The following is a 23,536-nucleotide window of genomic DNA, read 5'->3' on the forward strand; positions in this document are numbered from 1 at the left end:
AGTGATCTGTTAGCCGATGTTTAAAAACTGATATACCTTCTTTTAATTATTACATATTTTTAAAAAGGACTTCAGAATTAAACATGTTTAACCTATATTGGTTTGCTTGCTGTCTAGAGGAGGGTAGTGGGGGGAAGGGAGGGAGAAAAATTTGGAACACAAAGTTTTACAAGAGTTAATATAATATTGAAGACTATCTTTGCGTGTATTTTGACAATAAAACGCTATTATTAAAATTTTTTAAATATTAAGAAAAAAAGAAAAAAGGTGACTTCAAAAAATTCATCTATTACCAAAACCAGTAACCCAAACCAATTCCATTTCACAAACATTTATTAAGAGCTTACACAGTGCAAGTCTTTGTCCTAGGACCTTAGGAGTACAAAATAATATAATCTCATGGGAAAATAAAAATATACATATGTAAGTATGTCACAAGGCAGAGACTTGTCCAGACTCTGAGAAATATGCAAAAGAAAATGTTGCTTTTAGATGGTAGAAAAGATCCGGAAAGATTTTATTAAGGAGGCAACATCTCAAATAGGACTTTAAAGAAGAAAAATATTTAAAAGAGAAAATATAAATGGAATACAACAGAAGAACAAGAAACAAACGAGGAACTATTTATCTGGTCAATATTCCCCCTGTAAAGCAGACTACCAAGACCCAGGAGAAACTTACCCTTTAGTTTAAGATCAACATTGCGTCTCAGCCAAGGATAGATTCCATAGCTTGGCATATCTTCTGGAATTGGATTATCATTTATCCAGCCATCACAGGCAAACTGAAAAAAGTTTTCACAGGGATCCACAGACTGATTTATTTTGCTCAAGATGGCAGCCGCTGTAAATTCCAAAGAAATTAATCAAAATTTATTAATTGATTAATTACATTATTGGGTTTTATGCAATATTTTTTCACACACAAAAAAACATTTTAAATCAGCTAATTTTATTTTATCCTTGGTGACTTTTACTCTCCTGGTGAGAATGAATTTAATTGTTTTCAATTACTCCATTCTGATGTTCCTGATCACTGTACAGGTTGAGTACAGAGGGAGTGATAGTATCACTATCATTTTGTTATTATTATTGAAATTTTGGTATATTAATTTGATTAGCCAGCAATAAAATAATTAAAAGTAACTGATTTTCTCTTACTAATATTAAAACAAAAAGACCATGTAGTATCATGGATTAAGAAGTTCTAGTAAGAAATTCTAGGTTCAAGTCCCTTCTGTGACACAAACTAGCTATCTGACAATGAGTAATTCCCACAATCTTTCTGTGCCCCCAGACAACTCTTGAAGACTTTAACATAGGATATACTGCAATTCTCCTATATAGAGAGAATGCTCTCTCTCTCTCTCCTCTCTCTCTCTCTCTCTCTCTCTCTCTCTCTCTCTCTTTCTCTCTCTCTCTCTCTCTCTCATATATATATATAGTATATCCCAACAACCCTACCCATCAAAATATTTTATTAGATTGAAGTCTTAAGTTTATATTCCAACTCTATTTTTTGGTTAGCTAGTTTAACATGGATCTCCATAGACAAGCTGTGGATAGAAGTCTGGACTTTGACTTAGTTCAAATCCAATCTCAGACATTTATTAGCTGTGTGACCCTGAACAAGTCACTTAACTTTTGTTTCAGTTTTCTCAACTGTAAAATGGAGAAAATAATAGCACCTGCCTCACAGGGTTGTTAAGAAAATCAAATGACAAAGTTTGTGAAGTATTTAGCATTTATATGGAGCACATAGTAGGCTCCATATAAATGATCATTCCTTTCCCTATCATCTCTCCTAGAAGATGAATGCAGTCATCATTTAAAGGAACTAAGGTCATGATTAGTATGGAAGCTTTGACCTGCTCTATTTATGATCTAAGCCAGCCCACACCACCTTAAGATTCTGGTGATTCCCTATTTCCAGGAGTTTACCATATTGATACTAGACTTGGTAAAGACACTGATGAGCTTTAGGCCTATTTCAGCTCAAAATTCTAGAACTCAAATGATCCACCAGCCTCAATGTCCTTCAGTTGCAGGAATTATAGACATGGGCCATCATACCCTATATTCCATCTTTCTCTCACAGCATTATTATTGGATACTAATCTACTTTGAATATATGTACTCATAAGTTACAAAGACAGACACTATTTTAGGACATGCGAAACTAATTTTTGTCTAATTTGTGTTAAAAGATATTTCCATTTTAGCTAACGAAAATCTTTAGCTTGCAGCTAAAGATGAGTAGATTTGAGAAAAACAAGACATCTGAGTCAATTTAGATAAATCTCCTAAAGTTTAGTCTACCTAACCCATCCAATTTGAAAAATGAGATTTTAAAAGATCTTTAGTCAAAACTTTGAATTCAATTTATCTCCATAGACAGTTATTAAAGATGTGCTATGTTAGGTATAAAATAAACAAAAACAAAAATAACCTTCCTCAAGAAACTTACTTCTTAAAGAAGGCCTGAACAGAGCTGATGGTGAGAATAGAGATTTGTTTTTGTTTCTGTTTTTCTCTTAATATCCCCAGTGCTTCTCATGCTGTCCTGTATACATCAGATGCTTAATACATGTTCATTAGAAGTTGAAACTGAAGTTAAATATGAGTGGAAAGAAGAAAAGATACATGACAGACATAGATGTAGAATCAATAGGACTTCATAACAGATTGGCTATAGAAGGTGAGAGAGATGGAAAAGTCAAAAATAACTCAACTGTTTCCAACCTCATAAAGTTAGGGTTAAGCCAGAACAGATGGTACTCCTCTCAACAGAATAAAATAAGTATAGGAGAGAAAGGTGATGAGTTCAGTTTTGAATATGATAAGTTTGAAAAGCAAAAAAAGTAGTCATTCACACTACATATATATATATATACATTTGGAAAATACCTGCAGAGAAGTAGACTCTTGGGAATTGATTAAATCATTAAGAAGTCAAGAATGAAGAGTAAAGAAATTGACAAAAAATTAAAAAGAAAGAAATCAAGATAATAAACATTTGTTATATGCCTACTGCATGCCAGGAAAAGAAAAAAAAAACCTCCCTGTCTCAGGGAATTTATAGTCTAATGGAGGAGACATTTAAACAACTACAAACAAACTAGGTACAAAATAAATTAGAAATAATCTCAGAGGGAACGAGTGAATCAGGAAAGGCTTCTTGGAGAAGGTGGGATTTTAGCTGAGCCCTAAAGAAAATCAGAAAGGAAAGGAAGAGCAGAGGATTTTGGAAATGGCGATCAGCCAATGAAATCAGGATATGGAATATTTTGTGTGAGCAATAGCAAAGAAGTCCATGTCACTGATCCTAGGGTATGTGGAAGGAAATAAGGTATAATAAAACTGCAAAGATAGGAAGGGGCCAGGTTTTGAAAAACTTTTAGAGCCGGTGATTTATATTTGATTCTAGAGACAATAGGAAGATACTGGAGTTTATAGCATGAGAGAGTGACATGGTCAGACCTGAGCTTTAGGAAGATCGACTTGATAGCTAAGTAAGCAGAAGATGGACTAGAATGAGAGAGCCTGGAGGTTGTTAAACTAAGCAATGGCCTAGTCTAGGCATGAGGTGACAAAGGTTCACCCTAAATAGTTGCAGTTTCAGGGGAAAGAAGAAGGAACATGTAAAAGATACGATCAAAAGGAAATATAATTTTAAGATGTATAACATATATTGGATTGCTTATCATCTAGGGGAGAGGATGGGGGGAAGAATGAGAAAATCTGAAACACAAGGCTATGCAAGGGTCAATGTTGAAAAATTATCTGTGCATATGTTTTGGAAATAAAAAGCTTTTTAAAAAAGATATGACAGATTTTATTAAATACCTTGCTGAAAATCTAAAAAAAAAAAAAAGGAAAATATATAGGCCTTGAAAACAGATTGGATGAGGGAGACGAGAAAGAGTGAGGAATTAAGGATGACACTTGGGTTATGAGCCTGGATGGCAAGAAAGATGTGAGGAATTGGGCAGGGGAGAAACAGTGAATTCAGTTTTGGATTATGTTGGATTTAAGAAGCCCGTAGGACATTCAGCTTGAATTGTTCAGTAGATGATTGAAAAGATAAAGGATCAAAGGCAAGGCCAGAAATGGCTAATGCTCTAACTGAAGATACTGAAACTGGTGAGCAAGAGGGAAATGCTAAAGCCTAGATAGACAAGAATACCCAGGAAGATTAGAGAGAGGGAAAGGGAGAAGAAACAAATAATTTACAGGGTGGAAAGTTACAGAGAAGTCAAAGAGAATAACTACCAAAAGGTCATCATATTTATTAATTAAGAGATCAGTAGAGTTCTAGTGTTGGAATGCAGATTATAAATATTTGAGGCATGAGATGTAAGGAAGATTTTCACTCAATAAGCATATATTAAACACTTCCTTGGCCCTTACATTGTGTCAAGCACTGAAAATTAAGAGAGGAATAAATTGTCCCTGCCATTGAAGAATTTACATTTTAATGGAAGGGATAAAGACATGAGTGGAGGAAAGAGAGGGTGAAGACAATATATATATAAAAAAAAAAAAAAAACAGTTACATAAAAGATCCCCAAAATGATTGGAAGACAATCCAAGAGGGGAAGAAATCAGCAAAAGGACTAAAATATAGGTTTGCAGCTCAGGTTGTAGGAAGCCAAGAAAAGTAGGAAAAGACTGTAAGAGACAGCCAGTGCTGAAGTATGGAAACAGTAGATGACAATGTTATATTCAAAAAAGATCAAGCAGATGAGTTCAGCTTCTCTGTAACTCTGCAATAAAGAGTAAGGTAAGAAAAAAAAAATGTAGGATGAGATCAAGTTCTGAAAAGTTTGCCAAAGAAAGAACTTTTAATGTGATTCTGGAAGTACTAATAAGCCAGTACTAATAAGCTACTGAATTCACTGAATGAAAGCAGAAAAATATTTAAGAAAAATCTGTTTGGATGCTAAGTGAAGTGAGCAAAGCTAGGAGGAAATTACACACAATAACAGCAATATTTTGTGATGATTAATTATGACAGATTTAGTTCTTTTCAGCAATACAGTGACCAAAGACAATTCCAAAAGACTCATGATAGAAAATGCCATCTATATTCAGAGAAAGAACTATAGAGACCGAATGCATACCAAAGCACAGTATTTTCATTTGGGGGGCTGGGGGGGCTGTTTTTCATGGCCTTTCCCTTTTGTTCTGTTTTTTATTTCACAACATGAGTAATGTGAAAATATGTTTACATAATTGCATATGTATAACCTGTATCAGAATGGGAGGAAGAAAGAAAGGAAAAAATTTGGAATTCAAAATCTTTTTAACAAATTAATATTGATATGCCCAAAGAGCTATCAAACTCTATGTATTCTTTGATCCAGCAGTGTCACTACTGAGCTTATATCTCAAAAAGATCATGAAAGAGAGAAAAAACTCACACATGCAAAAATGTTTGTAGCATTTATAGTGGCAAGAACTGGACATTGAGTGTATGAACATCAATTGGGAAATGGCTGAATAAATTATGAAATATAGATGTAGTGGAATATTATTTTTCTAGAAGAAATGGTTAATAGGATAATTTCAGAAAAGCCTGGGAAGACTTATATGAACTGAGACTGAGTGAAGTGAGCAGAACCAGGAGAACACTACATAGAAACAAGATTATGTGATGATCAATGATAATACACATTTCTCTTCTCAGCAACATGGTGATCTAAGAATTTCAATAGACTTAGAATGCAAAATGCCATCTGCTTTCAGAGAAGGAACTATGGAGACTGAATGTAGATCTAAGCATACTATTTTCATCTTTTTGTTTTTTTTCTTTCTCATGGTTTTTTTCCTTTTGTTCCGATTTTTCTTTCCCAGAATGACATATGAAAACATGCCAAAAATGATTGTACATGTATAACTTATTTCAGATTACTTGCTGTTTGAAGGAAAGGAGAGGATAAGGACTGAGAGAGAAAAATGTTGGAACACAAAATCTTACAAAAATGTATGTTGAAAACTATCTTTACTTGCAATTGGGGAAAAAATACTATTTGGCAAAAAAAAAAAAAAAAAAACAGTTTGGCAGATGAATGGAAATGGATTAGAATGGAAAAAATTTGAGGCAGGGAGACTTTATAAATTTTTATTAATTTTATTTTTTAATTTATGGAATAAAACAAACATTTCCATAACATGGTATTTTTTTAATGATTGCATATGAAATTACAAATATATAATGTACAATTTGCTATTCCATATATATGTGCATATATATATGTAAAATAAAGTTTACCAAGTAGATTTTTTTCTTTTTTTCTTCCCTCCTTCCCCTACCCTGTAGTAGAGATGGCTTATTAGACACAAAGTAGGAAGATTTAATAATACAAATGAGAACTGAGGAAGAATCTGGACTAGGGAGGAGGAAAAAAAGGGGCATATATCATGTAGGGAGAAACACGCAATATTTGTCAACTGATTTGGATATATAGAATGAATTAAAATGAGAAATCAAGGTTAACAGAGATTGTAGGCCTGAATGAATGGAAGGGTTAATGATATCTTTGATAGTAATATTGCAGTTCAGAAGAAGTGTTTAGAAAGTTCCATTCTAGACATGTAGAGTTTGAGATACCAAACATAGGAGATATAGAACATCTAGCTTGAAACTTCCAAAAGGTAGTTTTTGAGCTTGTTAGAGAGACTAGTACTGAATATAAAAATCTGTGAATCATCTGTATAGGAAAGATCTTTGAATCCACAGGAGCTAAGATCACCAAGTGAAATAATACAGAATAGAAGTACAAGGAGTAGAGAAGTTCTTATTTAGAAGTTTGACATTGAGAAGAAGAAAAGCTGCTGGATAATGATTTTAAAGGGATGACAAAGTTTTGTTTTTTTTGGGTTTTTTGCTTTTTGTTTAAGATTAAGGAAAACCTGAGCCTAGATATAGATGGTGGGAAAGGAGTTAGCATACACAGAGAGTTAGAACATGATAGAGGAGAGAGGAGGAGTGATTGATGAGGTAAGTTTCTAAATAAGTCAAGAAGGGATGGGATCAGGAACACAAGTGGGATGCAAGGAGCAAAAGAAGAGAAGATGGGTAGTGATCCAGAAAGGTTTTGAAGTATGAAGAAGGGGAGATAAGAGAGATCATGACAGATGTTCTCAATTTTCTAAGTAAAGAAGGAGGCAGAGTCACCTGCTGAGAGGCGAGGGAATAGGAATAGCTTTGGAGATTTTGAGGATAGAGAGGTTTTGGAAGAGCTGTTGTGGGAGGTGTGATATAGATTCAATAAAATGAATGAACAAAAAGATTCCTAAGCAGCAAGGAAGACCCAGATGCAGATAGTTAACAAGAAGCCAAACAGCATAGCTTTTATGACCTTCTTCAGCATTGTTTCGAACCTTGGCAGTGGGGGAGTAAAGAAAGCAAATGGTGCAAGTAACCAAGACTGAGGACCAGCAGGATGTGAACAGTGGAAGAACAAATCAATTTCTTTTTTTTTTGCTTTTTTGCCAGTGAAGATGAAGACTGGATTTATTTAAGTTATGAAGTGGTAGAAATCATTGCTGGTCCCACTTCTGCACAATATTTATTATCACTAGGGCAGCCTTCATGTTCATTTTTCTTCACATACCCACATTATTTTCTGGCTTCCTTACAGACTTAGGAAGGAAATACAGGGGAAAAAATAAAAATAATGGGAGGGGGACTCAGACCTTAGAGTGTTTCCTATTTGCTCCCCAGGTGTTCTTGCAGGTACTTAGAAAAACTGCAAGATCAGCTCTGACCTAGGCCCCAGGAAAACACAAGAGAGCTACATCATTCACAGAGAATTTGGAAAGAAACCCATTCAGTCAAAACACTTAAGCTTCAGCTCCACAATCTATTATTAAAGAAAATTCACAGCTGTGTGTTATGGAGCACTTTTTGCTGAGAAACTGGGATTTAGGCTTCCAAGGGACTGAAGTTGTCAAGATACCAAAAACCTCCTTTCCCCTAATTCAACTCTTAGTGAAGGACAAAAAGAAGCCTGGGTGGCCTTGCTTTAATAAAAGAAATATGATGATGTAGTAAACCTGTAAATGCTCAAGTTATAAAATCTCCCAAGTCATTCAATTTAAGTAAAATTGTGACTAAGTCTCCATCTCATACAATCCGGGATCAAGAGAAGTGCATGACATTATATCTTGACACAAGGCCTTATCAGATAGACAGGGGGGAGGTGGGGAGGGAGAGAGACAGAGACAGAGACAGAGAGAGGGGGTGAGAGAGACAGACAGACAGACAGAAATGGGGATAGATAAGTACACAGATAAACAGATAGATAGATAGACAGACAGACAGACAGACAGAAATGGGGATAAATAGGTACACAGATATAGATAGATACATAGATAGACATAGTGATTAAAGTAGGGTCTTAAATGCTCTTCATGTTCCCCCACACCACAGCACCACCTATCCAGCTCACACTTAAGTAGAAACAAATGATCCCTATTCAGGAAAGATGGGAAATGAATAATGGAAAGGTGGAGGGGAAAGAGTGGAGTAAACCTTTCAAAATGCTAGTTCTTGTTCAAATTGAGGAAATGTAATTAAAGGCACCAAAAAAAATTGGAGTACCTTTCCCCCTAATCTTTATCTGAGGGGTATCTTGGTGACTCAGTGAATAGCATACAGGGGCCTAAAGTACCAAGAGCTGAGTTCAAATCCAGTCTTAGATTATTAGGCCTGTTATCCTGGGCATGTCATTAAATTCCCTCTGTCTCAATATCCTGATGTATAAAATGAAAATAATAATAAAACCTATTTCTCAGGGTTATTTGTAAGGATCAAATGATATGATAATTATAAGGCACTTAACATAGTATCTGGCACACTGTAAGCACCATTATCATTATTATTATTATTATTATTGTTCTTATTACAAAAAAGAGAAAGAGAGATCAGAAGACTGGGATTCTAGTCACATCTCCAACATTTATTAACAAATGCCATCATGGTGGGGGAGGGGGAAGGAAGGGGGAAAAAAATCGGAACCCAAGGTTTTGCAAGGGTGAATGTTGAAACTTATCTATGTATATGTTTTTAAAATAAAAAGTTTTAATAATAATTTAAAATATTAAAATGGAACAATCATTAAAAATGCAACTGAATTCTGTTTAATTATAACAATAAATCTTGGCACCAAAGAAGAGATAAGAAAAAAACACCATCATGGCTAACTCACCAAGTATCTCTGAGTGTCAAGTTTGTCATCTTCAAAATTGAAATAATATTCATATCTTACGTGCCTCATGGAGGATCAGAGAAGTAGGAAAAGTTAAAGACAGTATCTATCTCATGGAAGATCAGAGAAGTAGGAAAAGTTAAAGACAGTATCTATCTATCTATAAAATATAAATATAAATAAACTCTTTTAGACCATTTATAAACAGTCTGAAATTTTGAAAGCTCCTTCATTTTCCATTTCTCTTCATCTCACATCTCCCAGATATCATTACACATTAAATATGAAAATATGGCTCTATTCATTACCAAGGCCAACCATCCATCTTCTCCAGCAGATTGCCTTCCTTCACTATCATCCCTCTTTTCTCAATAGTTTTTAATCCCTCTCTGTGTACTGATTCCTTCCCTGCTGATTACAAACATTCTATAGTCTCACACTTTCTTTAAAAAAAAACCCTCACTAGTTCCTACCATCCCCAGTAGTTATGATATATCTCTTTTCTTCTTACTAATCAACGGAGAAAAAAATCATCTTCACTTAGCACTTCCACATTCTCTCCTCTCATCCTATTTTAAAGCCTTTTCAATATGATTTCTGACTTCATTATGCAACTAAAGTTGTTCTCTTCAAAGTTACCAGTGGTCTCTTAATTTCAAATCTAATGGTCTTTTTTCAAATTTCATCTTTTTTTAAACTCTCTGCAGCTTTCATCATTAATTTCCTCTGGGTTTTTATGATACTATCCTCTCCTAACCATCTAACTATACCCTCTGAATTCTTTTTTTGGATCTTCATCCATGTCACATCCACTGGCTTCAGGTGGTCCCTGGAGCTCTGTCCTGGAGTTGGGGGGTTTTCCTCTATATTGACACTTATCCCCACAGTTTGCACAGATTTCATTATCATTTTTTATGAAGATGATTCCAAAATTTATATCTTGGTTTCTCTCCTAAACTATAATTCTACATCACCTATTGCCATTTGGACATTTAACCTAGATATGCCAAAGTCATCTCAGACTCAAAATATCAAAAACAAAACATCACTTTTCTTCCAAAACTTTTCCCTTCTCTGAATTCTCATGACTGTTGAGGACACCACCATCTTATAATTATACAGATTCAAAATTTCACTCTTACTCACTACATATATCCAATCAATTATTTTTCAAATATGGCTCCATTTCTCCACTCACACAGCAACTATCCTAGTTCAGGCTCTCATTAATAGATGCTGGTTGGGGTAGCTAGTTGGTGTAATGGATAGAGTACTAGCCTTGCAGTCAAGAGGACCTGAATTCAAATCTGGTCTCAGACACAACACTTCCTAGCTGTGTGACCCTAGGAAAGTCACTGACCCCCAATTGCCACAGCAAAAAAAATAAAAATAGATGCTAGTTGAATCAATTCAATTAAATCAATTAAATGAGGAGAAGTTCAGGGGCTGATCAAGAGTCCTCACCCCCATCTACCTGTTGAAATGCAGAATGTAAGGGGCAGATGGATCTTCCAGATTGAAAGGGGAAGATAATAGAATGGTTGAAATGTAAGAATAGCTTCTATTGGACTTTGATTTTACCAATTGCACTTTATAAAGCAGGGATGAAAAACATCCAGCCCTGGGTTATATAAGGCCCACAAAATCCACAGGCAATTATGACGTGAAAGCTAGGTACAGTAACCTCCCACTGCTTGAGTTCTATAAATTGATAATTTTGTATGCCCCAAGAATGATGTTATAAATAGCCAAATGGCTGTTGACAAAAAAAAAAAAAAAAAAAAAAAAAAAGCTTCCCTACCTCTGTTATAAAGGATGCTACTTTCAGATTGATTGGCCAACCACCTGGAGCATAAATAGATATTAAAGGACTTTTAGCTCAGTGTTCAAATATGCTCCTGTTTTTGAGAGATATTGTTCTGAAAATGTGAAGCTTCAGAACACTACAGAGTTTCCTAAATTGGATCCATAATCATGCCAAAGAGTTTGGACTATCTATATTTAGGAAAACAAAGTGAATTGAAGAATGCCTATTGCTTAAACTATAACATTCAAACAACCCATAGAGTTGGTTCATCTGTATACATTTCTTGGACAGAGCCTGCAAATTGACAATGATCTGGGACATAATTGAAGAGAATTAACTAGATAGCCTTTAGGAAATTGCATGGCTCCAAGAATTTCCCTGAAATAAGAGCTCTCTTTTAATATTCTTCCAGGGATGATGCATGGTTGTGAGTCACAGAATGCCACAGTGTCCAAAAAATTAAAGTCAAGCATAACCTGAAGGACAATGGAGAATGCACAATGGATTTATAAAAGCTGCAACATATCACCAATGAAAAGCATGAAAAGCTTCATAAAAAGCAGCACAAAGGCCATCATCAAAGAGATATATGTTTGAGAAAAGAGATGGTCTGTCCACAAAGCAAGAAAAGGGATTGATATTCCACATACTCCATTGATATCTACAAATTGGTGAGACCTCTTATGGAGGAGGTATGGGAGGACATGAATCAGAATTGCATAACATGAATAGGCATAAATGAATTATTTTGTGCATCAATGAAAAGAACCACATTGATAAAATCACATTCATGTATGTTCTGAAGAATTCATCTTGGAAGACTATTGTGAGGAAATTTTATGACTTGTTAAGTAACAATAATAACAATATGATGTTACTATATATATATGTGTATATATATATAGCCCAACTTCTTTTTGTAATGTATTATTTTTTCTGAAAGCTTTTTTATTTACAAAACACGCATGAATAATTTTTCAACATTGACCCTTGTAAAACCTTCTGTTCCAAATTTTTGCCTCCTTCCCCCCACACTCATTCCTACATGGCAGGTAGTCCAATACATTAAATATGTTAAAATATATGTTAAATCCAATATATGATACATATTTATATAGTTATCTTGCTGCACAAGAAAAATCAGATCAAGAAGGAAGAAAAAACTATGAAAGAAAACAAAATACAAGCAAACAACAACAGAGAGAATGAGAATGCTATGTTGTGGTCCATACTCAATTCCCACAGTCTCTCTCTATGTAGATTAGCCTAACTTGTTAAACTGTGGATGGTGATACCCAATATGGGGGTCTTATAATTGAATTTGGGAGTAATGAAATTATGATTTATTATCAGTAAATGTTTGATTTTTATACTTTTTTATATATGCCTATATACCCAGGATCAGAAAAACTTCTTGGGGAAAAAAATGGTTATGAGTAGAAAAAATTTAAGAATCCCTGTATATAGTATTATGAAGTACTACATAAATGTGAGATGTTGTTATTCTTCAACTTCAACTCACTTTATCTTTCCCCAAGCCCTTTCTCAGTACCCTGTTTCTAAGCCCTGAGTACAGACATAAAACCTTAACCACTGTTTCTTGCATAAACTCTCTAGCTGGCCAAAGCTCTTCTGATAATGTACACTAAACAGGTGTTCCCAGGGCCTCAGGGACTTCTGGGTTTCAAATTACATAATAGTGGAATGTATCTTCATGTGCTTTTTCTATAGAAATTGTAAAATCTCCCTTTTATTTTTAAATTCATAAGTCATTCCCACAAGTGAAAATTGAAAACAGAATTGCAAAGGGGGAAAAAAAGCCTACTACATGGCAGGTGGCCTTATTATCAAGTGTCTTTCTGGAAAGAAGCCTCCAACACTATTATTACAGTTTATAAACAAGGGATGGGCAAAGTTTAAATAAAATAAGTGACCTATGGGACAAAAAAAGAATTTATAAATATTTATGAATTTTTTTAAAGTTAGTAAAACTCTTCCACCTCTCCAAATTTTTCTTTGCTCTCTCTTTCACACTCTTTTACCAATGTGTTAAACTATAAACAGAGTAAGTCACTGGCTAAGCTACATATTAAAACTGATACTTATTTCCTCAAGTGGGTTACCACAGTCAACTATATATTTCCTAAAAAGAAAATCTATTTTAAGTGGCCACATACATCCTTCTGGATAAGAACAGGGTGAGGACTGGGAACTCAAATAATTCTGGGACTAAAGATAGGATCAGGGGCTCCTCAAGACCCTTTGTAGAGCCCATTGCTAAATTTATAGTGTGAGCATTTACATCAGAAATCACTAACTGCTACAAATCAAAGGTCACATTAAAACTTTGTTCTTTGTCTAAACCTAAAGTGTCAATCCTACAGATTGAGCTTAAAAGTGTATGTGCATATGCTTTCACTACCTTAACCATTTATCAGCAAATCTACGAAATACTCTGTAAATCTTGCTTAAATTCATCAGGAGTGCAGCAGGAGGCTCAGGGAATGAAGTCATCATCAGAGTAGAGGCCTAGTGATTGTAAATTAATAATACCTTTTATTATTACTATTATTATTATTATGTAACTGGCATGTATAGAGCATTTTAAAGTTTGTGAAGTACTTCATATGTTACCTCATTTAAGCTTCACAACACCCATGAGTGGGAAACAAACCTGGTGGGTTTGTCAAGAAAATTGGGAAGCTCTAATGGGATTAATTTCTGAAATGCTCAAGTAAAAAGAGAAACATGGATCAAAACCAAGATCTATGCCAAACAACTGGAGATCACTCAAGAATTTTTGTTGTTCAGAATTTTTTATGTCCTGTCTGATTCTTTACGACTCTTTATATCTTAGATTCCTTGTTGGATTATAAGATTCTGGAGGACAAGGATCACATCTTATTTATTTATGTACCATATTAACACCTAGCCTAGAACATTGAAAATATTTAGTTTATATAACATACAAATATTGCAAAAGGAAGGGGAAAAGGAAGGAAGGGAGGGAAGGAGAGAAGGAAGGAAGGAAGGGAGAGAGGGAAGAAAGGAAGGAGAGAAGGGAGGAAGGAAGGGAGGGAGGATGGGAGGAGACAGGGGAGGAAGGAAGAAGAGAGTAGAGGAAGAAAAGAGGGAGGGGAAGAAGGAAGGAGGAAGGGAGGAAGGGAGGGAGAAAGGGAAGAAGAGAGGGAGGAAGAGAGGGAGAGAGGAAGAAAGAGAGGAAGGGAAGAAGAGAGGGAGGAAGGGAGGGAAGGAAGGAGAGAGGGAAGGAAGGAATAAAGAAAGGAGAGAGGGAAGAAGGGAGGGAGGGAGGGAGGAAGGGAAGAGAAGAGAGAGAAGAAAAGGAAAGGAAAGGCAAGAAGAGGAACTTCATATTGTAAACATTCTCTGTGGGATATACACTCACATGTGACTTGATTGATCTCAAGACATTTAATCTGGAAGAATACACACGAGGTCCAAGGAAACTACAAGTCAACATTATGTAAAACGTCCCTCCAGTGTAGGCCAAACCCAAACATCGAAATAAAAGTAAAAATCCATTGACTTCCAACAGTCTTTGCTTAAGAAAAAATATGAAGTGAATTCTGCTCAACAATAGTATAAAAGCTGGTAGTCTCTATCTATGGAGTACTTTAGAAAGGGTTTGTCAGGGTGAGATGAAACTGTCCAGAGTGAATTGCCTCAAGACTTGTTTGAAAAGAGATTGTTCAGCTTTCTCATTTCCATCATAATTTCCTTACAGAGATGCTCAGAATACAATGCAGCTATTCCCTGTGAGCAAAACAAGAAAACTGGATACCTCCTGTCCAGGATTTCACACATAGGGTGGGGTTTTTTTTTAGCCAAACTTAACATTTAATCAAAACTGCATTTACTGCAAGGTAAACCTCCAACAAATAGAAATCTAAAAATGTCACCTGTTTTCTATTCCTTTCCTCAAGGTACCATAATTACAACTCAATACAAAATGGGAAATTGTTACTTACCAACTTCAATGCATTCTGGTGTCAAGCAGTATTTCTGTTTAGCTTGAAGACTTAAAAAACCTTGGCTAACTGAAAAATAGAAAAGAAAAATAAATAAGTTAATTATCTGTGGTGCAGTGAGCCACCAACAGTGATGGATTCGCATGAGGGGGTTGTTTGGAATAGCACTTAGTCCCTTTGTTTTTCATACATTATGTAATAACCAGCGATTTAATCCACAGAGTATCTCTTTGGCGTTATATCATCCCCATTTTAAAGAAAAGAAAATCAAGTCTTGGAAACGGTATGGAATACTAGAGAGTCCTGGATTTGAATCCTAGGTCTGCTAACATTATTTATATGATCTTGAATAACTTATTATTGTCTCTGCAACTATTGTTTTCATTTATGATATTTCCTAGTTCCCTTTCAACTCTGAATGAACTATCTTAATGACTACATTAAATTGTCTTTTGAAGGCAGGAACTGTCTTTTGCTTTACTTTGTTTTTTAAGGTTTTTTTATATACCTAGAACTTAATATACTAACACACAAAGTAGGCACTTAAGAAATATTTATTGACCGACTGACTAACCTGTTATTTGAGCTGCATCCATAATTTCTGAGCTATCATTGGGCATATAGAGTAATATGCATACACACACACGCACACATTCTAATCAGTGGAATTATAGACTACATATTTACTATTCAAAGTCTAATTGGTCAAACTGGAATGGTTCATGATCAGGTTACCCCCAAAAGTGATGAACTTTTAGTGAATAGCAACTCTCAAAGATCATCTGGTAAGTGAGAAAGGAGTTGCAATATTCATTAGTGAAAAAAATATATAAGCCAACAATTTGGCAAGCATTTTTATTAAGGTTCTATTATACCCACAGCATCAGGTGCTGGGGGCTTACAGTTTTCTCAAAAATAAAAATATAAACAGCTAAGTGTATATGATTATTTGAAGAGGGAAAGAAAGATAGTATCTTTAAGAAAGAGAAAAGGATTCCTTAGGAGGTGAGATATGAGCTGAGCCTTCAAAAGAAGCAGAGATCCTAAGAGACAGATGTAAAAAAGATATGTTTCAGGCATGGAGACATGTATACTGTGTTTGTAACAATATAGTCAAGTTAATTCTATTATATGAACAGCAAGGAGATCAGTTTGCAACATAGCATTAATAAAGAGAAGTAATATAAAATAAGCCTTAAAAGTCTGAAGGCAGCTTTAAATGATTATTTGAAGCATTCATATTATGTCTCAGATGCAGTAGAAAACCAGTGGAATTTATTGATCAGGGGATTGTTATGGTTGGGCAAAATCAGAATTGCTTTATTTAAGTGGATAGATATATATGTAGGGGGACAATAAGGTTTTTTCACTAGATTGAAAACAATGCAAAAGCAATGAGGTTTTGTTGCTACTCCCCAACAAGATAGTTATCCAGAAAGGGGGCTTTGATGTCCAACTTGAATTAGTCCTAACTTTGGTGCACTGTTCCTTCTCTGCTCACTCTAGTTACTCTGCTTGCCATTTCCTTTACCAACTCATTTTACAAATGAGGAAATTGAGGCAAACAGAGTTAAGTGACTTAGCCAGCATCACATAGGATGTGATATAATCACATAGCAGACACATAGCTAGTGTCTGAGGCCAGGTTTGAATTCAAGAAAATGATTCTTCCTGACGTCAGATCCAGCATTATACCCATTGAGCTACCTAGTTGCCCAAGAGAGTTTTTGTAGGAAAAATGTTACAATGCAACTTTTCTGACTGTTCCATTTCTTTAAATAGCTTTGCTTTGAATTAATTACATCCTCCAATTAGGGGAGAAAAAAAGGTAAACACATTAGTGAGTGCTCATAAAGTATAGTTTTGAGTGGAAGAAGAACTACAGAGTACCTTGAGCCTGAGTTAGCCATTCTGAGGCCCTGCATCTGAAAATGAGATGCCTCAGCTATGAAAGATTGATAATTAGAGGGATAGTGTGTGTGTGTGTGTGTGTGTGTGTGTGTGTGTGTGTGTAAGAGAGAGACAGAGAGAAAGAGAGAGAGAGAGAAGACTGAGAGAGAAGTGGACAGACATAGATCAATAGGGAAAAAGAGAGAGATGGATGGATAGACAGATAAGAGAGAGAGAAAGAGAGATAGATGGATAAACAGATAAGATAGCTAGACAGACAGACAGACAGATATACTCTAAGGCCATTCTAATTCAATTTACTTCTTTTTACAGATGAGGAACCTGAAGCCCAAGAAGGTTATGAAATTACCATCATAAAGATCATAAGTATCTGAGGTGATATTTGAACTCTAATCCTCTAACCAGAACCTTTTCATTGCCTCTAAATAAGTATACACATATCAAAGGATGCAAGGTGCATAGTAGATAGAGCACTGGAGTTCAGGAAGAACTAAGTTAAAAATCATACCTTAGATACTAGCTATGTGATGCTCTTAATCTGAGTTTCCTCATCTGAAAATGGGGCTGGGGGTGGTGGAGGGCCCTTCATTGCAGTGTTATTGTTTGTATCGTATGTGAAATGATATCTTATGTGAAACATTCTGCAAACCTTAAAATAACATATAAATGCTAGCCATTATATATTATAAATACAAAAATATTCATCTTTCATCTATCATTATCTAGTGTCTTCAAAAAGCAAAGCAACTTATTAAAATGCATTTCAAGATGGTTTGTCATATAACTATGAGGATTATATTATGTGATTCCATCAAAACAGCTTCTTGCAAGTTTTCTGGCAAGTGATCCAGATGGGGGAGTCTTTCTCAATTGGCCTAATTTCCCTAGCTTGCTAATAAGCATCAATCCAACTGAGCCTCACAGAAGACCACTATACTATACCATACAGGAACTCACAGGAGTTTTACATGTTTTTTCCACCGTGGGATTTATAGCAGCTGCAAGGTTGAATTTCAAAAATATTTTTGGTCATTGGGGAAATCATGCTGATCTCATTATTACCATTATCTGTGAGCGGAAACAAGGAGTCATTTGGAGATGTCATCACAGGGGAATAGATAATTCCATAGCAGTGTGGGGACCTCTGTCTAGATATCAGCTATCCAAACTCCCAACAAAATATCCAATGGAGAGAAGAAAACTTGCTTACACTAATCTAGTAAAGCGGCTCAGTGCACAAATTAATATTAATGTTTCATCTGAAAGTGAAATATCTGGAGATAATTTGCTAACATCATGATTTCTATTTTTTTCTTGATAGAATCCTGAAAAAGGTGGGAGAAAAAAAATCTACTTTTGCTTTCATCCTTTCTTCTCATACTGCTGATGAAACAGCAATTTTATCAGGATACTATTACAAATACCAGTAAATTAACCTTGGTCTAACACCAGCAAAAGTTCTGCCTGCTTGCTTTCCAGAAATGAAGCTTTTAAAAATGAAGCATATTTTGTGTTTTTAAATTTAAAAATAGTACCTGTGCTCTTACATTTCTACACAAATCCTTCCTGTCATATAAATCACTCAATTCACATATTATTATGAAGTGATCTATTGAGATGTCAGTTGAAAAGGTTATTAGACGTTAATGCATATAAATTATTAAAAACTAAACTCAATTATTTTCTCTCAAAAGAATGTAAGTTTCTTGGGGACAGGAACTAACTTTTGTAATCAGGGGTGGTGGCTCGAGATTGAAAAGAATCTTTTGTTCTTTGTCCTTAGCCTACTCTGTTATCTCTTCCCCTCTAGAATGTAAGCTCATTTGGGGTGGAGATTCATGTCCTATAACTTCTGTAACATCCAATTAATGGAGAATCAGGGGAGGGACTTGTGCTTCAGGATAGGAAATAAAATGCTTCCTTTGGAGTTTCAAGGCACCCATTCTTGCAAGAATGCAAAATAAGCCTTTCCTGTATTCAAAAGAAAAAAACAAACAAACAAACAAACAAACAAAAAACTAAAAAACTAAACCTAAGAAAAAAATATTAAAAAACTGGAATTTGATGGGAAAAAGCATTCTACAACAATGATTTCGTGACGTAAGCAAACTTTTTGTAAACTTCCTCCTACAACACAGATCAGCAATTTTGATTGAATTAATTCATTAACAAAAGGAAATATGACGTTTTATTAATGGGGTTTTAGTGAAAATTTTAAAAAAAGAAAATTAAATCTTTCTTTTAGGCTCCTCTTTACTAAAAGAAACAAAGGATGAACAGAGACATGGAAAACATAGATGAGTGTGGAAGGAGCCAAACATGGAAAAATTTAATTAGGAATGTTCACATCTCCATCCCCCAATATTTAAAGTATTAGATAGCTAAAATAAACATCTGAAATCATTGCATAATCACTAAATGTAATAGTGGTAGTTCTTTAAGAGAAATAAAAAGATTTTTTAAAGAGTTATACTATAATCACAGAGAGGAGCTAAAATTGGAGTTTACAAATAGGAGACAGCAAGGTACAATATAGAAAGAACAGTGGACTGGGAAAGCAGGAGATCTGATGTACTGTCACTAATTCACTGTTAAGATATTCTACCTAATGAAGAGGGAAAATGAGGAAGCTAGCATAAATAATTGTTCTTTCCAATTCTACCATTCAATAGCTATATATAGGAATATACAGAAGCCAGCTTGACAGTTCTGATTGAAATGATTGTTAAAATTTTTAATGTGAGAGAGCATTTATACCTCAGAAATAAACAAACATCACAAATCAGGACTTGATTTATTGTTTTGTTGAGTTCTAGACTTAAGAATGTGGAGAAAATGTTAATGATACATGTTAAACTGTCTCTCTGTCTCCATTTCTCTGTCTCTCTCTTTCCTTATCTCTACCTCTGTGTGTATGTCTCTCTCTATCTGTCTCTTTCCATCTCTCACTGTCTCCATGTCTCTATCTCACTCTTTCTTTGTCTTTCTATGTCTCTGTCTCTGTCTATCCCTCTCTCTCTCTCTTTCTTCTCTCTCTCTCAGTCTGTCTGTTTCTCTCTCTTTCCCTCTCTCCCTCTTTTCTTTTTAAATAAATTCACCAGAACTTATATAATTCAAATGAGAATTTTCTTTCCAAGTTGTCACTTTGGAAATTATACTAACTCCAGTGAAGGTGCTTTTGATCAAAACACGTGTGAACTCCCCTTTGGGGAAGTGTATTTTTGGAAGCAATTTGGGATAGCGGAAATGGATCCTGAAAGATTTTAATGTGAGTCCCGCTTTTCTGAGTGACTCTACCACTTATTAGACATAGAGTCATGGTCAAAATATTGAATCCCTCTAAGTTTCAGTTTCCTCACCTATATATTTGTTTTGACTGTTCATTGAATTCTTATGAGTATCATATGGGAGGCTCTCTATGAAAATTCTTTGTATAACAGTACAATGGAGAGGAATAGCTGGAGAGTCAGAGGATGTGAGTTCAAATCCCCTTTGGTGTGTGATCTTGGATAAATCATTTAATTTCTCTGCATCTAGATCCTTTTCAGTTCTAGATTTATGATCCTATATCCTATAAATAATTTGATTTAATTCAGCAAGCATGCATGGGAAGAATATCTCATTTCTTTGTAATCATGCTTCATTTTTTGATGAAAATTATTATTCTCCAATTTGATATCCCAATCTGTCTCCCATTGACTTTTTTTTTCCTTTTCGAAGAGGCAATCAGGGTTAAGTGACTTGCCCAGGGTCACACAGCCAATCTGAGGTCACATTTGTATTCAAGGCCTCCTGTCAGTGCTCTATCCACTATACTACCTCACTGCCCCCCTCCCATTAACTTTTATGTCCAAATCAAATTTGACCACACTTCCTAATTCCTTGAACCTCAAGGACACATATTTTCTGTTAGTAGAGGCATTTAAAAGAATATGCCATAGACTCTCAACACAATTCCAAAAGAGGAGGTCCAAAGAATTTAATGTGAGATAACAGGATCATGAAGATAAATACCCAGCCTCCTTTGAAAGCAACCCTTCTCCCTGAGATATCTGAAGTCCATTTTGTTTGTCATTCCCCAAATCAATTATAGTCTATTCCCCATCCCCAGTAGAATACTGACCTTTTGAGGACAGGGACTGTTTTATTATTTGGCATTGTGTCCCTTACACCTAGCACAGACTCTGGCTCCTAATAGCCATTTACATTTCTTGAGTTGAACTGACTTCCTTTACACTTCTGTGGCAGCATATTATAAGCCCTTAGCATAGTTTTATAACTTTCTCCATAACATTTCACTAAAGCACTAAATAGTGAAAAACTTAGGATCATTTTAGAGAACCACAAACCAAAAGTCCCATTAGAACAATTTGTTCTCACAGAAAGCAAGAGATGCAACCAATTTTCTAAATCTACAACATAAAATGTAGAAAAATTATTTTCTTCTTTGAACAGAGCTTGCAAGCCACATAATTCTTACTCTTTTAAGACAAAAGCAAATCAGCAGTTTTGCTCTGCCAACACAACTGTGGATCCCTAGATTCTCTACATGCCACAGAACACATTTTCTATAGCCATGTGAATTGTTAAATGTATTTAAAGCTTTCTAAGTATAAACCTTACTTCTATGTACCTTCTTGAGATAATCAATTATATTTAAACATGATGATAAATTTAGTAACAGAAGAGATCTTAGAGACCATCTAGGTCAGCCCATTTTACAGATGAGGAAACTGAGGAAAAGAAAGATAAAGCAACTTGACCTAAGTCAAAGAGATGGTTAAGAATTAATGGAGAACAACAAAAAGATTGCTTTCAGCTGCATAATTAAGAAAGGTCTCGTATACCCCTGAGATATTTTATTTCTGTTAGGAATACATTTTTTATCAATGCCCACAGACTCAGCATACTCTCATTCTAAAGTCAAATCAAATATTTATTAAAAGTTTACTATATTCCAGGTTCTATACTAAACATATATATATAAGGAGAGACAAACAATAGTCCTTGCTTTCAAGGAGCTCACACAATTACTTCACATAATTAACATTTTAATTATTTCTTCAAGAAAATCTCCTTCATCTCAACAAACTCCTCCCCACTTTATTTCTTGAGTATAGTAAAGGAATCATAAAAGTAGCTACTTTTTTTAAAAGATGATTCAGTATATATGTCACTTGGGCAAACACTTATAAAAATCAAAATGAAAGTTTAGCTTGTTTCTATTAAGGTTTCAAATAAAGCAGGATTAATTTTGGTTTTTTTTTTAAAAAAAATTCAAATTAAGCAGATGAACTTGACTCTCTGAATCCATAAAATCTGATCCCTTGGTGGAATGCTCAGAAAGATATTAATAACATAAAATCTTCCAATCAGTCAAAGTAGTTTTCATTTAGATCAGTGGTCTGAAGCATTTTATTCCCTTTTCTTTTCATTTTAATAGAAACTCAAGATTGGTGCACACATCTTCACAAACAAACCCTAATGGACCTATATTTCAATAAAGTTTGTTATATCAAACCCAAAGAAAGCCCACACTGCCACCACCTTTTCCTTTGCTTCCAATGGAGAACTTACCCAAAAAAAGAAGGGTCCCAAGCACAGCAGTTCCAGTGATGAATATGACCAAGGCAATTCGAATGGCTTTGTTGGCCGTCTTCCCAGTGCCTTGCTTTGCATTCTTGCCAGCCTCTGCTTCCATCAGATGAGCTCTAGATGGGCTTCTGGAAGAAACTGGCTTTCTTTTACTTGGTGATTGATCTCAATGTATTAGTAACTATCTGCTTCCATGGACTTGCTCACTCCTTGTTATTTTTGTTATTGACAATTTAAAAATACATTCCTGTTAACAAGTCTCTCTTTGTCCTTTTCTCTCAAGCAATTAAAAAAAAATAAAAACAAACCTCCAAATATTGATCGTTCTAAGGATCACTCTGGCTAGGTCTGGTAAAACAGACAGTGGCTATTTTATCCAAGTCTCTCTGAAACAGCTGTTCGTCAGTCCCCTTTATCAGGAGTTCTGAGTATACATGGTTTACAGTGTTACTGAACAGATGTTTTAGCTATTTAAAATGTATAGTCACTTAGAAGAGGAAAAAAAAACACAACACTTGTATTTATCAAATCTGGACTCATGTCAAAACTCCTGGAAACCACAAGACTGACAGGCCAGGATTTTCTCTACCTACTCAGAAAACTTAATTAACCACTGACCTCAGTTCCTTCTCTTTGCTGAAGCCATTCAGCTTAGCTGATTGGTCTTCATCAAAGAGATGCTGCCAGTGTGTGATTCTCTTTTTAAAGCTTCCTAAGAGTTCTTGGGATATCCTGTAGCACTTTATTTTAGGAACTTTTTGTATGATTGCATGTGCCAAAAATCAGTCATACTCAAAGGCAGTGCAAAGTAGCAATTAAGACAACCTACCAAGGATGGTGTTTTAACATTCTTTGAAAAAAAAATTGAGGGGGGTGGGGGGAGTGAACAAAAACCACCCTTCTTCTGGTACTATGAATCTTAAAAAGACTCCAAGTATATGAATTCAGCCCTTCAAAAGAAATTTCAGAGGAAAGAAAGAGGGAACATATTTACACCGTCTTCAGCAATTTTACTAAAAA

At 35.0% G+C, this 23,536-nt stretch overlaps 1 protein-coding gene across 1 annotated transcript in view; it reads right to left on the bottom strand.

Moving 5' to 3' along the window:
- PHEX (phosphate regulating endopeptidase homolog X-linked) overlaps positions 1–23,172 on the bottom strand; it is a 259,922-nt gene extending 236,750 nt beyond the window's left edge. The window contains exons 1-3 of the mRNA XM_003763504.2: positions 22,499–23,172; positions 15,011–15,079; positions 682–843 (exon numbers count right to left, since the gene is read on the bottom strand). Of these exons, the coding sequence (XP_003763552.1) occupies positions 682–843; positions 15,011–15,079; positions 22,499–22,622 (355 nt within the window). The 5' untranslated portion in view covers positions 22,623–23,172. The remainder of the gene's footprint in view (positions 1–681; positions 844–15,010; positions 15,080–22,498) is intronic.
- Between the last annotated feature and the right edge of the window lie 364 nt (positions 23,173–23,536).

Source organism: Sarcophilus harrisii, chromosome 3 (assembly GCF_902635505.1).
Source record: "Sarcophilus harrisii chromosome 3, mSarHar1.11, whole genome shotgun sequence".
Taxonomy (NCBI): domain Eukaryota; kingdom Metazoa; phylum Chordata; class Mammalia; order Dasyuromorphia; family Dasyuridae; genus Sarcophilus; species Sarcophilus harrisii.